At 41.6% G+C, this 19,560-nt stretch overlaps 1 protein-coding gene across 27 annotated transcripts in view; it reads right to left on the bottom strand.

The window, feature by feature from the left end:
- Window positions 1-19,560, bottom strand: part of ANK2 (ankyrin 2) — a 382,082-nt gene that overhangs the window by 34,580 nt on the left and 327,942 nt on the right. For all 27 annotated transcript variants that reach the window (XM_069978472.1, XM_069978476.1, XM_069978477.1 and 24 more), the window contains 10 exons: window positions 15,530-15,754; window positions 11,535-11,689; window positions 10,178-10,389; window positions 9,719-9,923; window positions 7,930-8,026; window positions 6,788-7,016; window positions 5,434-5,559; window positions 4,785-4,907; window positions 3,428-3,460; window positions 1,924-1,945 (listed from right to left, as the gene is read on the bottom strand). In XM_069978472.1, coding sequence (XP_069834573.1) covers window positions 1,924-1,945; window positions 3,428-3,460; window positions 4,785-4,907; window positions 5,434-5,559; window positions 6,788-7,016; window positions 7,930-8,026; window positions 9,719-9,923; window positions 10,178-10,389; window positions 11,535-11,689; window positions 15,530-15,754 — 1,427 coding nt within the window. The remainder of the gene's footprint in view (window positions 1-1,923; window positions 1,946-3,427; window positions 3,461-4,784; window positions 4,908-5,433; window positions 5,560-6,787; window positions 7,017-7,929; window positions 8,027-9,718; window positions 9,924-10,177; window positions 10,390-11,534; window positions 11,690-15,529; window positions 15,755-19,560) is intronic.

A 19,560-nucleotide genomic window follows, 5' to 3' on the forward strand; every position in this document is an offset into this window, starting at 1 on the left:
ATCTGAACCAGCTACAAACCGGCATTTCTTCTAGGAAGAAATCTTGCGAAAAATGATTGCTTCATTCAATTTTATGCTTTACATAAAGTGAAGATATGATCCTATCTTTGGATCATCCTCAAACTTTAGGACACATAAGGTGAGGTCTGAATAACAAAATCAAAGGAAAAAAAAAGGAGTTTTCATGGATCAACGTAAAATGATTTGAAATACAAGATGTTATGCACAGCAAACAAAAGGTCAAAACATCCACACAACACATACACACTGTATATGTAAGTCAAGTTATTTCCATGCAAAGCAAAAGTGCTAAGGGAGCAGGTTATGCTGGAGGTTGCCTAAAAGTAACACAAATAATCTGCAACATACTGTGGTGAAGTACAGCCATTATATCGTTCTTTTTAACTTTTAGATCACGTGGCCAGTAATGCAACAGTTACATGCGCTCATAATGTTTTGACAGGCACAGTAATGCCCTAAAATCGCCAAAGTAATGGGCATATCCATAAGGGGAGGCAACCACTACAAGAATAGAGGTGAAAAGAGCAGTAGCGTACTTGCATGGCCATCATCCTATTCACTGCTATGGGTCTGAAAGTGATAGCCAAGCATGATATTTGTTAGTCCCAGGGCAGTGAATGGATCTCTAGTCATTCACAAGGGGAACTTTGGGACCTCCATACTTGAGATCAGCAGTTGGACCACCAGTGATTATACATCTATTGACTATTCTGTGGACAATTGATATATGAATTTAATGGGTTACCCCCAAAATCATCACCGATTGGCTTTTACAGTACCATACATGGAAAAAACCCCATAAATTTTACACCTTTGAAACTCATTATTTTAGCATTATAGTACTAGGAGAGAACGGTTCCTGTAGGCACAGTGAGTGTGAGCACTGTAAGCCAAGCCCGGCATGTTGACCCAACAGGGATGGGCATTCAGATCACAGAGGCATTTGGTCCCAGGGCACAAAAGATCCTATGCAATGCCTCTTTGACTCTTACATGGTCAATAAAACAGTGTTTTCACTGAAATAAAGACAAGTTTCAAAGGTATGAAATAAATGTTCTTATTGCTATCTATGGTAAAGTGCAGGAAAGCTGGTGCCGTAGTCCTTTTTGAACAGTGGCCCAGTTCCTGTGCACTGTGCCGGTCTATTAATGGCCTGGGCTGAAGCACCGAAGGCGGGCCGGCCCGCCCGCAGTGGGAGTAAACCCCCGCCCCTCTGTGACACAGCTCCATTAAATGACATCAATAACATCCGTATCTCCATATGGCATATGGACTAAAGCTATACTCAGGAGAAGATCCCTGAAGGACACTCATTATCCCCCAGGATAAACTTTTAGATTAGGCCTGATCCCAGTTCTATAACTGGAAATGCATTCTTATAGACACATGTAGTGACATCATCTACTTGTTTAGTGAAGAGGAAATAAGAGACGCTTCACCACAGTAATGTTGACGGTCATCTAATGCAATAAGACAGTATCTGTTTGGACCAAGCATCACATTATTTGCTCAGCAAGCAATAGCTGGAGATACGTTTGCAGAAAACCTAATGTGAATGCTGCTTGGTGCCTGCAAAACTGATACAGTCATTAGTTGTTAATGAGATGACAATGTCATGTCAACAGATGCACGGCAAAAAACAGAAAATGGAATGGGCTTTGTAGCAGGAGTAAAGGGGAAGGTCACAGGAGAAGTCAGTAGCAGGGAAGGGTTACTTTATAGTTTAATCATTAGGTTGTAGCTTTAGATTCCTATAAGATGAACAATGCTTGTATATTACGTGTATCATCTTTATCACAGCAATGTTAGTATTGGTTTAGTGGAAATTGTCTGCATGACATGCATGCTTGGCTCCACTGAATCATTCAAAGCTTAATTTATGCAGAATTTTACACCACTTACTTTTCTCAGATGTTAGATTTCCCTGGAAAGAAGGAGATATTTATACAATTAATATTAAAATTTATAAAAAGAAATATTTTGTGTGGTTTATACTTTAAATGGATAAAAACAAATTGGTTATAATTGCCGGAGTACATTTATCAATCAGATCAAAGTAAATTGATAAGTAAAGGTAGATTACTTCGCATTATTTGTTTTTCTCCGATAGGGACTTATCGGGAGAACTGAGTTCGAAAAAAGAGTCAGGCTCCATAGAGCTTTATTATAATAAGTCCAACTCGTTTTTCTAACTCTATTTTCTAACGTCTAAGTGGACGTGCTGCAGTGCGGTCTTCTCCCTGCTCGTTCTCTCGATTGGTATGGGTCGCAACACCAGATCAAAACTTTTGACATGTCTCTATGGCATAGAGAAGAAGGATTCCTACAGCATCCGTGGAAAGGTAAAGTGAATTTATTAACTTATCAGGGTACAGGGGTGCAACGTTTTGACCCAAGCATGCATGACAAAGACCCTACGCTTGGGTCGAATTGTTGCACCCCTGTACCCTGATATGTGAATAAATTCACGTTACTTCACCATGGATGCTGTAGGAATCCTTCTCTCTAAGTCTTAAAATGAATGTACCAGTAGGTACATCACTTTAAGATTTTAACATCAATAGACTGGTGCTGGCACAGGGATGCCGCTGCCGTGGTCTTGTTTCCAAGCACGGCGCCAGTCTATTCCTGGTCAGCGGCCTGGGCTGAAGCACTGGTGTTGAGCCGGCCCGCCCTCATTGGGAGGAAACCCACTCCCCTATGTGACATGGCTCTTTTAGAATCAATGGAGCCAAGTCACAGAGAGGATGACAGAACATCACACTCCAGTGCTTCAGGCTGGGCTGGTGACTGGGAATAGACCGGCGCCATGCAGGGAACCTGGCCATGGTTCAAAAAAAGGACAGTGCCACTGGCATACCCGTGTTGGTGCCAGTCTATTGATGTTAAAATCTTAAAGCGATGTACCTGTTGGTACATTCGTTTTAAGTGCCCACCATAAGGACAGTGGGCCTTCCAGGGTGCATCCCACCTACTAAGTAGCCATTTGGAATATAGCTTCCACAAGGTGCTCTTCTCTGTTTAGTGAAATTTCAAAAGTTTTTTGTAACTACAGTGACACTTTAAGGGTATGCACCATGAAGTGGTTCTGATGCAAATGCCAAAAGAATAGATAGGCCCAGATTTATCAAAGTGTGTAAAATACAAACTGGTGTAAACTGCCCACAGCAACCAACCAGAGCTCACTTTTCAGAACTGGTAAAATTAAAACTGGTCTCTGATTGGTTGCTGTTGGCAGTTTACACCCGCTTCTGTTTTTCACAGTTTGATAAATCTGGGCCTATTAATTCCTTTTGACCTGAGTCTTTTAACCTGACTTGCCAAAAGAGTGTCCTTTTGGTGCAACTGCACTAAAAAGTAACTACAGCCTTTTTAAAAAAAAATATATCTGAATTGCTAAAATTACCTCATCTTCAATTTCTTGATCTGATTCAGATTCCTGTAAAAAAGAAAAAAAAAAACGCAGTTATGGTTTGGATAGCGGTTCAGAAATAAATAGGAAAATGCACCAAACAATCATACAAGCAGAGGTGCAATATCTACTTCCAATGGGGCAATCATTAAAGCGGACCTGTTAGCAGGAAAACAGTGGTGTAAATAAGCCCATGGCCAGATAGGGTCTCTCATTTGGAAAAAGATTTATATCTATGTAGTAGAAAGGACTGTGGAGATTGAAAGGTAAGCCTGGAATCCTGATAACTAGCTCTATCTAGCCACGGGCCTATTTATTCCCCTGCTTTACTGCATACAGATCAGATTTAACCTTCTAACTATTTTCCCAATGTAAGCTCAGGTTCCTGACAAAAAAAAATACAGTTTTGCTCGGGGATGACCTCTAGTGCTGGGAGAATAGCTAATTAATATCAGCTTCTTCTCCCGACTAGTTCTCTTGTCAGTTCAGACTGACAGGAGTAAGAAAAGTGAAAGTTTGCTCCTGAGTTCCTTCTGCATCAGCTTGCCGTGTTGTTTGTTCTGCAGGGGCGTAGCTAGAATTCACAGGGCCCCATAGCAAAAATTTTTAAGGGGCCCCCATCCCCTACGCACAACACAATGGACTGCGTATACTCATCTGCTTTACTGCTGGTGCACTGATAACCCCTGACCTCTGCACGGAGCTCTGCACATTTTCCTTTCCTATTTGATTGCCAGCTGGAGAACAGAGGTCAGCGGATATCAGTGCAGTGATGCAGAGATCTCTGTCTTTTGCTTGTTAACCCTTTTTTTTGTGTTGCAGCACATAACATTGGGTCACTTAAACACTGCAGTACATAAGAGGTTAAGCAGAAGGACACACGCTTTTACCTTCTCCCCGGGGCCCCCCTCCTGCAGGGCCCCATAGCAACTGCCACTGAGCAGAAGGGAGGATAAGTGTTAACCTCTTTTTCCTGCAGTAAAATCATTTGACTCTCATTCCCCCCACCCTCCCTAAATGAGTACAGCAAAAACTTAAAATGCTCAAAATGCTCAAAAATAAAAACAAAAACAAAACTTAATTATAAAAACCCTAAACAAATTTGGAACCCAAACCAGCAATAAAAAAAATCATGCTGATAAAAGAAATGACAGATCAGTTCCACTTGGAAGCTCACGTAGAAATCAATGAATGGGAGCTTTAAAAAAATCTGAAAAATCAAAATCAGCACTAAAAAAAATGCACAGGAAATTCCAGGCTAATTTTGAGGTTTATTTTTTATTTATTTTTTTTGAATGATAGGTAAACAGCTAATAAAGATATGTTCAGTATCTGTTAAAAGAAATCTTACCTTATTATGAAGTGGTAAAGTGATATTTAGATTGCAAATGGCTTGTTGCACAAGGCCTCTAGAGGATTTTGGCTCCTTCATGAAAGAAAGGCGTCCACAAGGTTCTTGTGTTGTATCTCGGACCTGTTATTGAAACTTCATATGTCATATTCCTTTAGTGGTGGTATAGATCAGAAACCTATCATATGTAAACCTTTATTTTCACCTGCTCATTCCAATGGCAAAATAACAGACCTAAGTTGTCAACGGTCGTAGGTCGTGAACCAATGACGGATCAACGAATAGTAACTAGAGATGAGCGAACCTGGAGCATGCTCGAGTCGATCCGAACCCGAACTTTCGGCATTTGATTAGCGGTGGCTGCTGAAGTTGGATAAAGCCCTAAGGCTTTGTGGAAAACATGGATATAGTCATTGGCCGTATCCATGTTTTCCAGACAACCTTAGAGCTTTATTCAAGTTCAGCAGCCCCAGCTAATCAAATACCGAACGTTTGGGTTCGGATCGACTCGAACCCGGTTCGCTCATCTCTAATATTTTATAACATGCAATAAAATGGCTTGGAAAATATAACACATATGCAGATAAAAGGTTTGAAAGAACTCAAACAATCCCAACCATATCACTTGCACTTGTTTTTATGATGTTACCTTGACAAATAATGGAAGTCTATTTTCTTTGAAGGCGTAGAAACTAAATATATGATGTTGACCACTCTTTATTAGTGGTACTAAGTTACCAAAGCAGTCCAAGTAGATGGGTTTTCCTTCCAATACCTGAAAAATATTGGATAAACCTGTTATATAGTAATACAACCTAAACACATAACATTCTATTATGAGAACCATGGCTACAGGACTACCTTTTCTCAATGAAATACCTTTTTTTTCTGCAGATTTCACATTGTGGATATTATACCGCTGTATTGAGAAGTCCAGCAATTTATAAAATCTGGCAGCCGGCATGTGCAAGGGCCCTAACTTAAGGACCCTATTCCGCGGGACGATTATCGTTCGCATAATTGTTAAAGATAAACGATGTCAAACGGCCGCTATTGCGAACGGCCTGAAATCGTTCATTCATTTACACGGAACCATGATCGTTACTTATGATCGTTCTTGCGGTCGTCTTGTCGACGCTATTGCGTTCGTCACTACTGCAAACGACCAAACAATGTATTATTCCATGCAAATAATTTGTGAACGAGCAACGATAAAAATAGGTCCAGGTCTTATTAAGCGATCAACGATTTCTCATTCGCCGTTTAATCGTTAACTGCTAATCAACCGAACGATTATCGATTCGTTCCAAACGATTTATTATCCGAATGATAATCGTCATGTGGAATAGGGCCCTAACTCTCCCCGTGCCCGTGGTTAGCGGTGGGACTGGTTGCGGGACACCCGCCAGGCTCCAGGATCTCAAGGACTGGGACAGAACGCCGCTGCCATCATCACAACTCGGGGGAAAATGCCTTCTGGTGGGGGTCCCGAGGTGGGTCCTGCTGCTCTCTGCGGGCATGGGCAGAGGCGTGTTCATACTTGTAATCAATTTCTCACCTGCCATTGAAGAATTTTATAAATCGCTGGACTTCTCCTTAAAGTCATTTATTTACTTTTATTTGATTTACACAGTGTAAAATCTACAGCAAGGGTGTTATTGTACCCTTAAAAGATACAGTACCTCTCACTTGGCAACCATAACAAGATCCTCAGATAAAATCCTGCAGGTGGGTGGTCCTCTTCTAACGCGAGGCGTGGTATGGAACTCCTGGGAGCACTGTAGACTGCATAGTAAATGTGATACATAGCAGTCTATGGCAGTACCAGCAGTTCCACACCACGTCTCATGTCAGAAGAGGACCACCCACCAGCAGGATCTTTTCTGAGGATCCTGCCATGGTCGCCAAGCGAGAGGATGACCCCCTACCTGCAGGGTTTTTTTTTCTGAGAATTCTGCCACGGTCACCAAGTGATAGGTACCCTTTAAGGAAGAAAAACTTACCTCTACATCTCTACTCCTAGCAACTTCTGCAAAGTTTTCTTGCTGCTCCAGTGTCTTGTCTACTTTGTCATCAGTCATACAGAAACATCTCAGACGTGCTTCAATGGGGTCATGGGATTTGGCAAAAACAACAAATTTGGCCATGTAAGGTACACAGATAATTTCTCTGTACACTTGGCTAGCAAAAGTAACAGACTCTTGAATTTGTCGACAGTCTATTAACCAGAACCTGCAAAATGAAAGAATTTTAGTCATCTGGATTTAAAAAATAACAAACATATGTCTTAGATATAGAAAAGTAACAAAGTGATATGATGAAAAATGTTGTAGAAATACAGACATAAAAGAATGGAAGTCCAAGGCTAGCTATAAGATTTTGATGGCTCTAGTTGAACAATACTTAAGACTCCTTTCTCTACACATAGAGACCAAACTCTCCACTATGGGCCCTATTACACGGAGTGATAATCAGATGAATCTGCTCGAGATAGAAAAACCGATCAGCTGAGGAAATGATCATCGGCTGATCGTTGGTTTAGGTTAGGACCTACAAACTATCGGGCGCTGACCGCGGATTGCTACGTGTAATAGCGCTGTGGAGCCGACGATTGCCCAAACACCTGATACCTTACCTCTTCCCACTCCCGATCTTCTCTCCTGTGCTTTTGGGAAGCTGCGGAGCCCAGGAGAGAAGACCGTAAGTGGGGAGAGGGCACTGCAGGGGCTCTTAGGGTACCCTATTACATCGATGGCTGCATTGGACAGTGATCAAACCCTTCTTGGATAAAGTTCTGACAACTGTACAAAAAAAACAATGGACACTCAATCCCTTATCGGTTCAGTGAGCTATGGGCCTCTTTGAAATATTTAAGAGCTTCCACTAAAATAAGTAACCCACTATCCTAACCCTGTACGACTCAATCAGCACAATAAATATAAGTTAAATATATAACATCTCTGACTTGTTTTATGCAAATTTGTTTTATTTTTCTCTATAAATGCCTGCAAGCTTCAGCTTGTCCACATACAAAATTCTGTATGTATCTGTATGCCTAATGCTTCTGTACTTTCTTTTGTTTAGTTAATCAATAAAAATAGATTTTGGGAAAAAAAAAGATATTCTGACTTGTATATAAGGTTACCTGGCAGATACATTAGTAGTAAAGGAGACACATTCATTAACGAATGTAAGCGGTGTTGTTCCGGTGATGTCTTCCCATTGTGCAGGGGTTGTACCACCTAAAGGCAAACACACATTGTACAAAAAGATGAAGTTGTATCTTGTCTGAGAGCATTATTGTCATGTAAATAAACTTTTGATATTTCGCACAGGGGAGTAAAAAGTTTTGACTGGTTGGGGTCTCAGCACCGAAACCTCCTCCGATCATTCACTACAGCCAGGTGAAGCATGTATATGCAAAAGAAGAGCCCATGAAGCCTCATTTGAGTCTCAAAACACAGGACTAGCCAGATATCCCTCCGGGAAGGACCCAGCCAAGGGGTGACTCCTGTAGAGAAACCACCAAATTAGGTGGCCCTATAAGTCAAAGTAATGACAAGGGAAAAACCAAGGCCAGGTGGTGGTTTTGGTGGATTCTCTTCAGGAGCCACCCCTTGGCTTAGTACTTCCCAGAGGGATATCTGGCTAGTCCTGAGTTTCAAAACTCTTAAATGAGGCTCCACGGGCTCTTCTTTTGCATATTCATGTTTCCCAGGGAGCAATGCACGTAGGATTTCACTGGATTGAGCGCTTTAATCAGCAGCCAGCAGTGTTATCATTTGGCTGCTCTCCCTAAGCGATCTGTTCTCTTAAGGTGAAGCCTGTAGCATATGCAACGTTCAATCTGACTGATTGCAGGAAATGGGGTCTAAAGTTGGGTGAAGCCCGGTGCTGTGTGCTTCACATGGCTAAATGTAATGATCAGAGGGGGCATTAGAACTTAGACCCCAACTGATAGTAACTTTTTACATGCTTGTAAAATGTTTGAAATGTATAATGCATGCTGTCATGATCTCATCAACACTAAAACCTATGCAGTGCATTGATAAAATGTACCCTGCACCTAGAATTTACAGGACACAAGTGAAAGACTTAAGTCTAGTATAGACAATACTTAAAGCGATCGAGGGAAAATAAATTAAGGATCCAGCACATCCAAAAGAAAAAGAACTGTTAAAACGTGAAACTTTAATTCATATTAGATTAAAAACAAGACCTTCTCTAGGGAGTGCTACAGCTGGACGACGCGTTTCGCGCATGCACACTTAGTCATGTTCAGCATGAGACATGATTAAGTGCACATGCGTGAAACACATCGTCCAGCCATAGCACTCCCTAGAGAGGGTCTCGTTTTTAATCTAATATGAATTAAAGTTTCACGTTTTAACCGTTCTTTTTTCTTTTGGATGTGCTGGATCCTCATTTTGTTTCCATGGAATTCTTGTTACAATGGGATGGCTACCCAGGTTCCGTGCACTCTCCTACTAACTAATTTAGTCCCGGACAAAAACAGGTGAGCCGACATCCTACATTATACTTGTGTAATACCTAAAAGCATACCTTTATATTCAATGGATTTCAATATGGTTTTCTTAGATTACCCATTCAAAGTGGTGACAAAGTGATTTCGGCACTCTCACCTTATAATCTCTCCCATTGTTCACAGACAGTTCTCATTTCAGAGATGCTTCTTCCTTTCTATTAATTCTGTGGCTGTTCACAGCACAGAAACTACTCCCTACACTATGCCATGGTACTGTACTGGTGAAAGTGCGCTGGACTGACTATGTTGGCAAAAGGGACCCATCTGTTTGCCACAAGAAATAAATTTAAAGGAAAATGCCATTGTTTTCTTACAAGATAGTTGGGTTCATCCAGTGTATGTCAAAACAGTGTGATATAGTATTTATAATGCATTACAAAATACTAACCGGTTATACTGCATAGTAAACGTAGTGTTGGTGTATCACCACCATATCCATTCAGCATCGCTTCACTAGAGGCCTTTGGAACTGGAATAGTCATTGTTATAGGCTTGTGAAATTTCCTTCTTCTTGGCTCCAATGTTACAATTGGACTGAATGTTGCTTTGTTGCCTAGTATCTTCTTCACAAGTTCTGCATGCATTGGCTGGGCCTTTAATTTTAATACAAGAAAGAATGCTGATTTCAAATTGTTTTTATGTATACAATTCTAATTTACTGAGCATGAACATACTATGCACAATATTGGTGGAAGATGACCGACAAGTCTCATTGGGTGGAGTAAGGGCTCATTTTTACTATGAACTGAGTAAGGAAAGATTGGCCAAATCAGACAACAATAATGTCTTTCCAGAAAATTGTATACAATGCTTTCTATACTGTAATGTCTTGTAGATAAGTACATACCTGAAGGCCAACACGGATTCTCTTAGTAAGTGCACCCTCTGGGAAGACAGCTTGGACTTGAGGGACCACAGTGCTGCTAAGAATTCCTCCTTCAGGTCCAATCAAGTTGTTGTCCTGTTTCACACGAGAAACCACTGCAAAATACTGTGGAAAGTCTCGAGTAATAATGCGGCAAATGCGTTTTCTTTCCAGTTCTTCAGGTGGGTCAAGAACTAAAAAGAGAAAAAGTGCACTTAAGCAATAGCCAAAAAACAACATGCAGTAGCCAGTTTATCCAATCCTGCAGAGTACTCAACTTTCTTTTGCATCCAGCTAAGGCTGGGTTCACACTACGTTTTTGCAATCCATGTTTTTTATCCATTTTTGCAAAAAAAACAGATATAAAAACAGATGCAATTGTGTGCAATTGACTTCCATTACAAAAAAAGGATCAAAACACGTACACCAACAAAACACAACATAAAATACACCAACACATACTTGACTTTATTCTTGTGCACGTTAAAAAAAAAGGATGCATTTTGATCAGCTTTTTTTTTATAATGGAAGTCATTGGAAAAACGGATGTACACAAATGCATCCATTTTTCCATCTGTTTTTTGCAAAAATGGATGAAAAAGATGGATTGCAAAGACGTAGTGTGAACCAAGTCTAACCTCACCAATGGTTACATAGTATTTATTTTATAGGCTTTCTTCAAACTATAGAAACCAACGGAGCGCTACAGACCGCATTGACTTTATATGTATCTGCAGGGATTTCCATTCATATCTATTAATTTGTAGGATCCAAAAGGACAAAAAATTATTGCATGCAGCATTTTTTTGTCCTGTTATTTAAATAGATTCTGTGATATAGACCCCTCCACTGCAGATATGAAGGAAGACTTAAAGAGGTATTTCATGAAAAATTTACTTTTCCCCTATCCACAGGATGGGGGAAAAGTAGGTCGTGAGGGATCCGATCTCTGTACGCCCCCAATGTTCTATCAGGCCCATCGGATCTGAAGTGCAGAAAGAGCCGAGTACACTAGAAGAGCCATGTACTCTGCTTTTATGCATAAATGGAATAAATAGAGTCGCGGGTCACGGGCCGTACCTGGAGCTCTATTCATAACAGTACTGGCAGGGCCCAATACCGAGATCGTCGGGGGGGGGGGGGGGGGGGTGTTTCAGAGGTCGGACCCCCCCACCTCCCATGACCTGCTACTTCTCCCCTATCCTTTGGATGGGAAAAGAGAATTTTTAATGGAATACCCCTTCAAATTTATGAGTAAATTTGGTACTATTTGAAATTCCATTATTTTAAAGGATAACAAGCATAGTAGAAGACCTACACAGACATATAGCAACAATACCTTCATCCATCCCATTCAGTATTTCATTGAGTTCATCTTCTGTGAATTCACAAAAGTGTTCTTTCCAGTTGTCACCCGTCTCGCTGCGCAGTATCACAAGCTCTCGCTCTTTTCCACGCAGTGCCGCAAAATGAGGGATCTCCACGATCACTGGCCTGAGTAGCAATATAGCATATTAAGAGATTAGAGAAAGAAGTGACTTTTTGAAGGGACAAAGAAACCTGGGATTTTTCATCGGCAAGCACACACATAACACAGGGTGGAGGAAACAAATCCATTGCACTGAGAACTGGAAACATAAAGGTCACAGTAGAAGTTGACATCTACAATCATTATCTAAGTAATGATAAGTCAACCAGTTTAGACTTTGGATAATTTTTTATCAAATGTGGAAGTTGATAAATTTTGGGCCACACTACTATTTAAGTCATTGCCAATGAACATGCTGTCAAAATTTATGATCCAGGTTCCTCTGACTCCAAATCAGTTACTACAAAAAAAAAAAAAAATCACATGCTCAACCAAAAGAATGAACACCACTAAATAATACACAGAAGAGAGAAAGTCACATACAGTACCACTAAAACAAGAAACACACAAAGATTAAAATACTTCATCAGACCAAAACTGCTAAAAATAAAAAATACACCGACAAAAAATCAGGGGAGCAAGTCACTGACAAAAAGGAAATAATACTGAAGAACAACGGGGACGAGGCCGGCATCCATCAACTTGATCTTAAGTCTATCCTACCCAAGGAATTTGGTCCCAGGAGGTCCCAGTTGAAGGATTCGGCTGACCAAGCTTTCTCCCTCATTTAGAGGGGGAGGAGCGGTAGGAAGGTGGAGTTTACTGAGTGCATCCAAAGCAGCAGTGGGAGAAAGAACATAGGTAAGAGGAATTTCAGCTTATCTTAGAGGTGAAAAGGGAATTTGGAAAAAAGTATTTGGTACAGTGTCACATGCCAGAGTGTAAGAGAACAATTGGGTTTTACTTGGGAGTAGGGTGTTGTCAATGTAAATATTTTTGTGTGTTGTGGGTTGTTTTTATATGGCATTAAAAGAGTTTGGGGTTCAAGTAAATGTGAAAAAAATAGATTTCACAGAACAATTGGCTTAGAATACAAATCCCAAATACAGTGGTACTTAAAAGTTTACGATAATTTTCAATATTTCTATATAAAATCCTTGAAGTAGAAAGCAAAAACCAAATCAAACAAATGAATCAAAATATTAGACTTGCCAATTTATCTATTGAGGAAAATGATCCAATATCATTCTGTGTCAGTACAGTAGCACAAAGGCTTAAACAGTTTCGGAGCTCCCGTCATCATCATGAATGATGATGCCTGGAGGTCCAGATTCTGGCCCGTAGCACATCGTCCGGCAACAGACCATAGTTATGAAACATGTGAATGCCCCCTGAAGGTTTAAATACTTATCACTTACCACTCATATATTTTTTTTTAATCTCTGCACAGAAAATTAAAATTTTCAAATTTCTTACAAATTTTTTTTTTTTTAATTTTTAGCTTAGACATACCAAATTACAATTTACAAGCCTATAACTTATCCAGCTTATGCCTAGCCCATCATTACGAGACTACACATCCTTAGTTACCAACCACCCCCCCACCCATTCCAACCCCATGCTACGGTGAGAGAAGGGCAAAAGGGGGGGGGGGGGGGGGGGGGAGGGGAAGGACCATCTTTCTTTATTTCCAAAATGACCATATTTTAGTGTATCTGCTCAATACTTTTTGTGAACCCTTTTTTGCCCCACATTCCTCATAGAACCTGACCTTCTCCACCAAGGCCTTCCATTCACTAGAGGCCGGGGCCACAACACTATACCATCTGCACGAGATAAGTACCGTTCCGATAGCGGCTAGTTTGTTCACAAGGGAACTCTTACCCCCATCTTCCGACAGGCCCCCCAACAATAAGTTTTTGATAGAGATTTTGGATCATTTTCGTTAATAAATAAATGACCAAGCCTAATATTCTTGACTCATTTGTTTGGTCTAGTTCTCTTAATCTACTTTTAGGACTTGTGTAAAAACCTGTAGTTTTAGGTTAAAAGTATAAATATAGAAATTCTGAAAACCTCACAAACTTTTAGGCACCATTGCATATGCATTCTTAGGGTAGTTTCACACATAGCAGAATCGCAGCGGATTTCACACTGCGGGTTCCGCTGTGATTCCCGGTACTATCAGTTTGTATGTGGAATTATGTAAAGCACCATACCCCTTTACCCACCGCTGACCAGTGAATATTTTACCGGTCCGCAGTCCCGCCTGCTTCTGTGGTTCCTGGCTCCCTGACATCACCACTGATTGGCTGGGGGGGCATCGGGAAGCAGGCCGGAGTGCGGATGGGTAAAGTATTCATCGGGCTGCTGTGGGTAAAGGGGAATGCTGCTTTACATAATTCTACTGCGAGTATGTAAACCCATACAAACTGACAGTAGTGGGAATCGCAGCGGATTTCGCTGCGAACTTGCTTTGTGAAATCCACTGTGATTCAGCTATGTGTGAAGCTACCCTTAAAGAGAAAGTCAAACGAAATGCAAAATTCACTGAAAGGCAGAGGGGTGCAGGAACATAATAAACAAAGTATACCAACCCGTTGCTGTGCCTCTGTAGCGCAGCTCTCTGGTCTCTCTGGGAGCCGCCCAGTGTCATTTTTGCCAGATATGCGAGTATGTCACATACCCGGCTCTGGTAACTCACTGCCCGACTGATGGGATTGCCCACTTAGCTGATTGGCTGAGCAGGCAATCCATCAGTGTCCCATCAGGCACTAGTATACAAAAAGGTTGCTACCTCTGCCCTTGTTTAATTTTAAAATATTTACAGATAATAAAATTAAAAAATAGAAACAATTCTGACTATAATGGGTCATGCACATATTCCACACGGTTCTCCAAACTCCATGTGCCTTTGGGTGGTGGATCTATACAGCAACATATTATGGGCCTGCTCCTCACTAGGGAAAATAGCTAAGTGATATAGAATCCAATGGTACACAACAATTTTCTCTTATATTCCTTAGAAAAAAACTCCATATGATATGAGGCGCAAAGAAGATACAGTATGAACTCATCGATTTCCATGGCTCCTAGATCCAGAGGTGCGAATTAGCCCTTAGATCATGGGTCTCCAAACTGCGGCCCTCCAGCTGTTGCGAAACCACAACTCCCATCATGCCTGGACAGCTAAAACTTTGGATTTGGCTGTCCAGGCATGATGGGAAATGTAGTTTTGCAACAGCTGGAGGGCCGCAGTTTGGAGACCCATGCCTTAGACTCTCCATTTAGGCTAAATAAAATTAGTTCTAAAATATATATATATGTACCTAATGACATATGTTTCCCCTGCTGTATCTATATTAGGGTGCATGCCATTTAAAGTACATTTTATAATTGGTAAAATCTATACATAGAATAAAAAGTAGGTATTAAAACAGATGGCAATGATGCATATGCACAGTCAGCAGGTCCTGTCCTGCTTGTTATTTAGTACCATAGATCAACAGCTAGTGAAATAAGAAGAAGAAGTAGGAGAGCACTCACCAACATATGGTAAACTTGCAATCTTTATTCCATCAGACGATAAAAATCCATAGGACAACAGGCTAATATGGAAGGCACATGCTTCAAGCAGAATAACAGCTGTTTCGGGCAATCAAGCCCTTCAACAGACATGAGTCTGATGCAGCGCTTGATTGCCCAAAACAGCTTTCACTCTGTTTGAGGCATAGTTGTCCTATGGATTTTATCATTTGATGGAATAACGATTGCAAGTTTTCCATATGTTGGTGAGTGCTGTGCTATTTCTTCTTCATTTTTCACTGGATGGACCTTTGTGAATTAGAGATTGCACCACTAGGAAATATTTACCAGACTCTGTTAATGCTGCGATGCTGGCTATATCAATAGCTCAATAGCTAGGTTACAGGTAAGAGGTGTATTTTACAGTATATAAAACTTACCCAAGAAACTGAGCTCCAGAAGGTCCAACTTCAATAAGCCGACTGGCAAGACCTTCTCCTTCCACCATTGGAGGCATGGTCGCCAATCGATGACGCTTAACCAAACGGCATGTCACTCTTGTAGGGGCTGTGCATTTTCGAGGTGGAATTATGATTCGAAGTCCATTATGCCTGCAACCTCTCATGGCACCTCCACGGGCATCCACCATGAAGCTAACTAAGAAACTAAGGGGAAAACAGAAAGCATTCAAAATTATGGAACAATTCAACATTTTTGACATATGTCACATTTTGTAATTGACTCATCTTGCACAATTTAGATACATATGTGGATACAAAATAGGTAGACCCTTGTAATGAAAAAGCATTGGGAGGTCAGGGTTGTTTTTCCAATACGTGTGTCACACCTAATGTCATCTGTGTAGCACATGCATATCGTTTTACATTTCTGAGGAATAGGCTAAGGAGAGAAGGGTTTTCAATTCTTTAGAGCCCTGTTTGCAGGATCAGTTTTAATGTGTCAAGGAAAATCATGCCAAACATTTATGGAAGAACGAAACAAACACGTGGGTAAGCCGAAATAGATTCCACATGCTTCACATCAGAGAAGGAGCACAAAAAAGTTAATATATAAGGCTGTCAATAGAAAAATGCTACTTCACACGGGTCTGTGCTGGGGAAGGAACAGCATGCATCCATAATCCATGTGAATGGTGCAAGTTTTTAACATGCATATATATACAGTATAGACACACACACATAAATAAATATATATACAATATATATATATATATATTTATACATCTCAACACTGTGCATTACACACATACTGAATGGCCATGTTATTATGCAACATAAAATCAAGATCAGTCCCAGTGTTACTCCACATTAGAACACTTTACAGAACTGCCAACCCTGTGGACTTTTCTCATGCAATTTTATCAAGGAGGCAATGTACAAAGGTTGTCCAGTCATGGTTTGGTTCCAGAAATATGACTGCTTTATTTGCCTCCCCAACGCTCATTTCATAGTTCCCAAACCTCATTCCTATAGAAAATCACTGGGATGAGGTACGTAATGACCTCTACTTTTTGTTAAGGATATATTGCCATTATATTGCCAATATTCCTGCAGAGCCATTTTGCCACTATGCACAACTGCTGCAGGGCAAAGGAGGCATAACACACACTACTAGATGGGGGTCATTAATAAAGTGGCCATTCAGTATTAAACCTAATACCATAAAGCCATTTTATGCTCATTTTTCTATGTTTACTACACCAATTTGCAGTATACCCTGCTGACTGATAGTGGACTAAATCAGATGACTTGCTTCTCTCACTCTCATTTATTAAAGATCATTTTTGGTGCTAAAATTAAGGACCGCAGGATGTCAGATGTTTATTGTGATTATTAACTATATAACCATTCTGGAAATGGGGCTTTAAAGGGAACCAATCACACTAAAATTGGCCATAAAGCTAAGGAAACGTGCTGGTACATGATCCAGCACGCTTTCTAAACATCCCCCTGTACCCTCCGTCCCATGTACATACAGCCCGCAAAGTTAGTTTAATAGTCTCCCGCGCTCTAAGTAAATTACCATGCAAGTAGTTACGGTGGGCGGGGGCTTCTTCAAGTAGTCACTGGGTCCTGGGCTGACTCCGGCACTGTAATCACGCCCCTCTGGGCGTGTTGGAAAGAGGAGCCTGGTGATGTTACTCGGGGGAGGGGGGGGGGGGGGTGTCATTACTATGCTCAGTGCAGCCGAATAAGACGCTGCTGTACTGCGCCTAGTACAGCAGCGGCTTCACCCACTGTACTGCGCATGCACAGTATAGTAAAGACGTCAGTGTGGCCGACGTGCAATGCCGGTCCCCCCGAGTGACGTTACCAGGCGCCGCTTTCCAATGATTACAGCGCCGGAGCCGGCCCAGGACCCAGTGACTACTTGAAGAAGCCCCCGCCCACCGTGACTACTTGACCAGCCACCCGCCCACTGTGACTACTTGCATGGTAATTTACATAGAGCGCGGGAGACTATTAAACTAACTTTAGGGGCTGTATGTACATGGGACGGAGGGTACAGAGGGATGTTTAGGAAGCGTGCTGGCTGATGTACCAGCACGTTTACTTAGCTTTATGGCCAATTTTAGTGTGATTGGTTCCCTTTAAGTCAGCAAGCCAGTTCCAGTCTTAGCCAGCACCCCTCAGCACCCCCAGCTTTCTTGACAGATCTCTACCTATTTGGGTTTAGAAGGAGAGTGAACCTAGCCGAGACCACCTGATGATCTGGATGTGCATTCGAAAACTGTCCCAAATTGCTTGGCAGCCCAGCCCAGCGCCAGCAGCAAGGCAAGTGCTGCCAGGTTCTGGTGCTGGCCCTTTACTGTATGTGCTTATAACCAAGAGTGCATACAGTTAAATGTAGTGCTGTATTTGAAAGAGCCAGGAGCCGTAAGCTCCCAGCCCTGCCAAACACTCTTCTGGCCAGAGGCAACATTGTGCCTCTGGCCACAAAAGGCCACTCTCCCCACTGACTCAGTGTTGCATGAGTGATGTTTGCAAACCCTGGACATAGAGGGAGAAGCCGGAGGGGAGCACTGCTGCAGTAGGTAAGTGTGGTTGTTGTTTTTCCTTCTCCGTTTTTATGGTCAGGAAACACTAATGGTTTCCTGAAACCTCCTGAAAGGTTCCTGATCAGTATTTCCTGACCGTAAAACGGGCACGGACAAGTCTGAAAGGGCCTAAGACTGCTTAAAAGCAAGGTAACTCACAGAGACAGAGGCTACAGAGCACCACTAAATGCAGACTAGTCCTAGCTATGCAAAGTTGCATATATATATTTGCAACTATATGTTTCCTGCTATATTTACACCTGTAAATAAAAGTTTCAAGCTTTTTTTAGCCCAACATAAAAAAAAAAACAACCTCACATGCACTTTTGCAAATGAAAAGGAATGACAATACAAAAGTGAATGGTGAACTTCACCATAGAAATGCTCCGAATGATGAGGAACAAGGACTGGTTGTCACCAATGCTATGGATACCATTCCACATTGTCTGTGCTCTGGGGGTGCCATACCATGCATACTATTCACATAACATAGGATAATATGCCAAAATGCCAAGTGAGGATGCATAAAAAAAAATGTCCACTGAACAACAACAATCAGACAATTTTGTTGTTATTCAGGACGATCAGGCTGCTTCAATGTTTAGTAGCAAAAACTCTGAATACTGTATGTTAATCCACTAAAACACAGCCCTAACCGGGGCTCACACATTCATTCAGTAAAAGTTAGCCCTACTAGACCTGTAAATGTTGATTCTTGATTTAGTCTTCTCAACTAACTAGAATTATTACCTCTAGCTACATAGGAGATTTAATATTAAAGGGGTTATCCAGCGCTACAAAAACATGGCCACTTTCTTCCAGAGACAGCACCACTCTAGTCTCCAGTTCAGGTGTGGTTCGCAATTAAAGCAACTCTGCCCCCCCCCCTCCAAACCACTTGTACCTTCGGATAGCTGTTTTTAATCCAAGATCTGTCCTGGGGTCCGTTCGGCAGCTGATGCAGTTATCGTACTAAAAAGCAACTTTTAAACTTGCAGCCCTGCGTCAAATTGGTGTGGCCTAGAGTGTGTGTGCCCTAGGCCTGCGACGCCTTTCTGTCCCTCCTTCCTGCCCTCTTCACCATTAGGAATGCCCCGGGCAGGATTTCTCCTATTCATCACTTGTCTGAACACTGCACAGGTGCCTTAACGATCCAGCCCATGTGCAGTGTTCAGACAAGTGATGAATAGGAGAAATCCTGCCCGGGGCATTTCTAATGATGAAGAGGGCGGGGAGGAGGGAAAGAGAGGTGGTGCAGGCCTAGGGCTTGGATTAAAAGCAGCTATCCGAAGTGGTTTTGAGGAAGGGGCAGATTGTGAGTAAAGAGTCGATTTAAGCTCCATTCACTTTAATGGAATGGAGTAGCAAAACCCCACCCAAACTGGAGACAAGAGTGGTGCTGTCTCTGGAAGA

This window comes from Dendropsophus ebraccatus, chromosome 7 (assembly GCF_027789765.1).
Source record: "Dendropsophus ebraccatus isolate aDenEbr1 chromosome 7, aDenEbr1.pat, whole genome shotgun sequence".
NCBI classification, from domain to species: domain Eukaryota; kingdom Metazoa; phylum Chordata; class Amphibia; order Anura; family Hylidae; genus Dendropsophus; species Dendropsophus ebraccatus.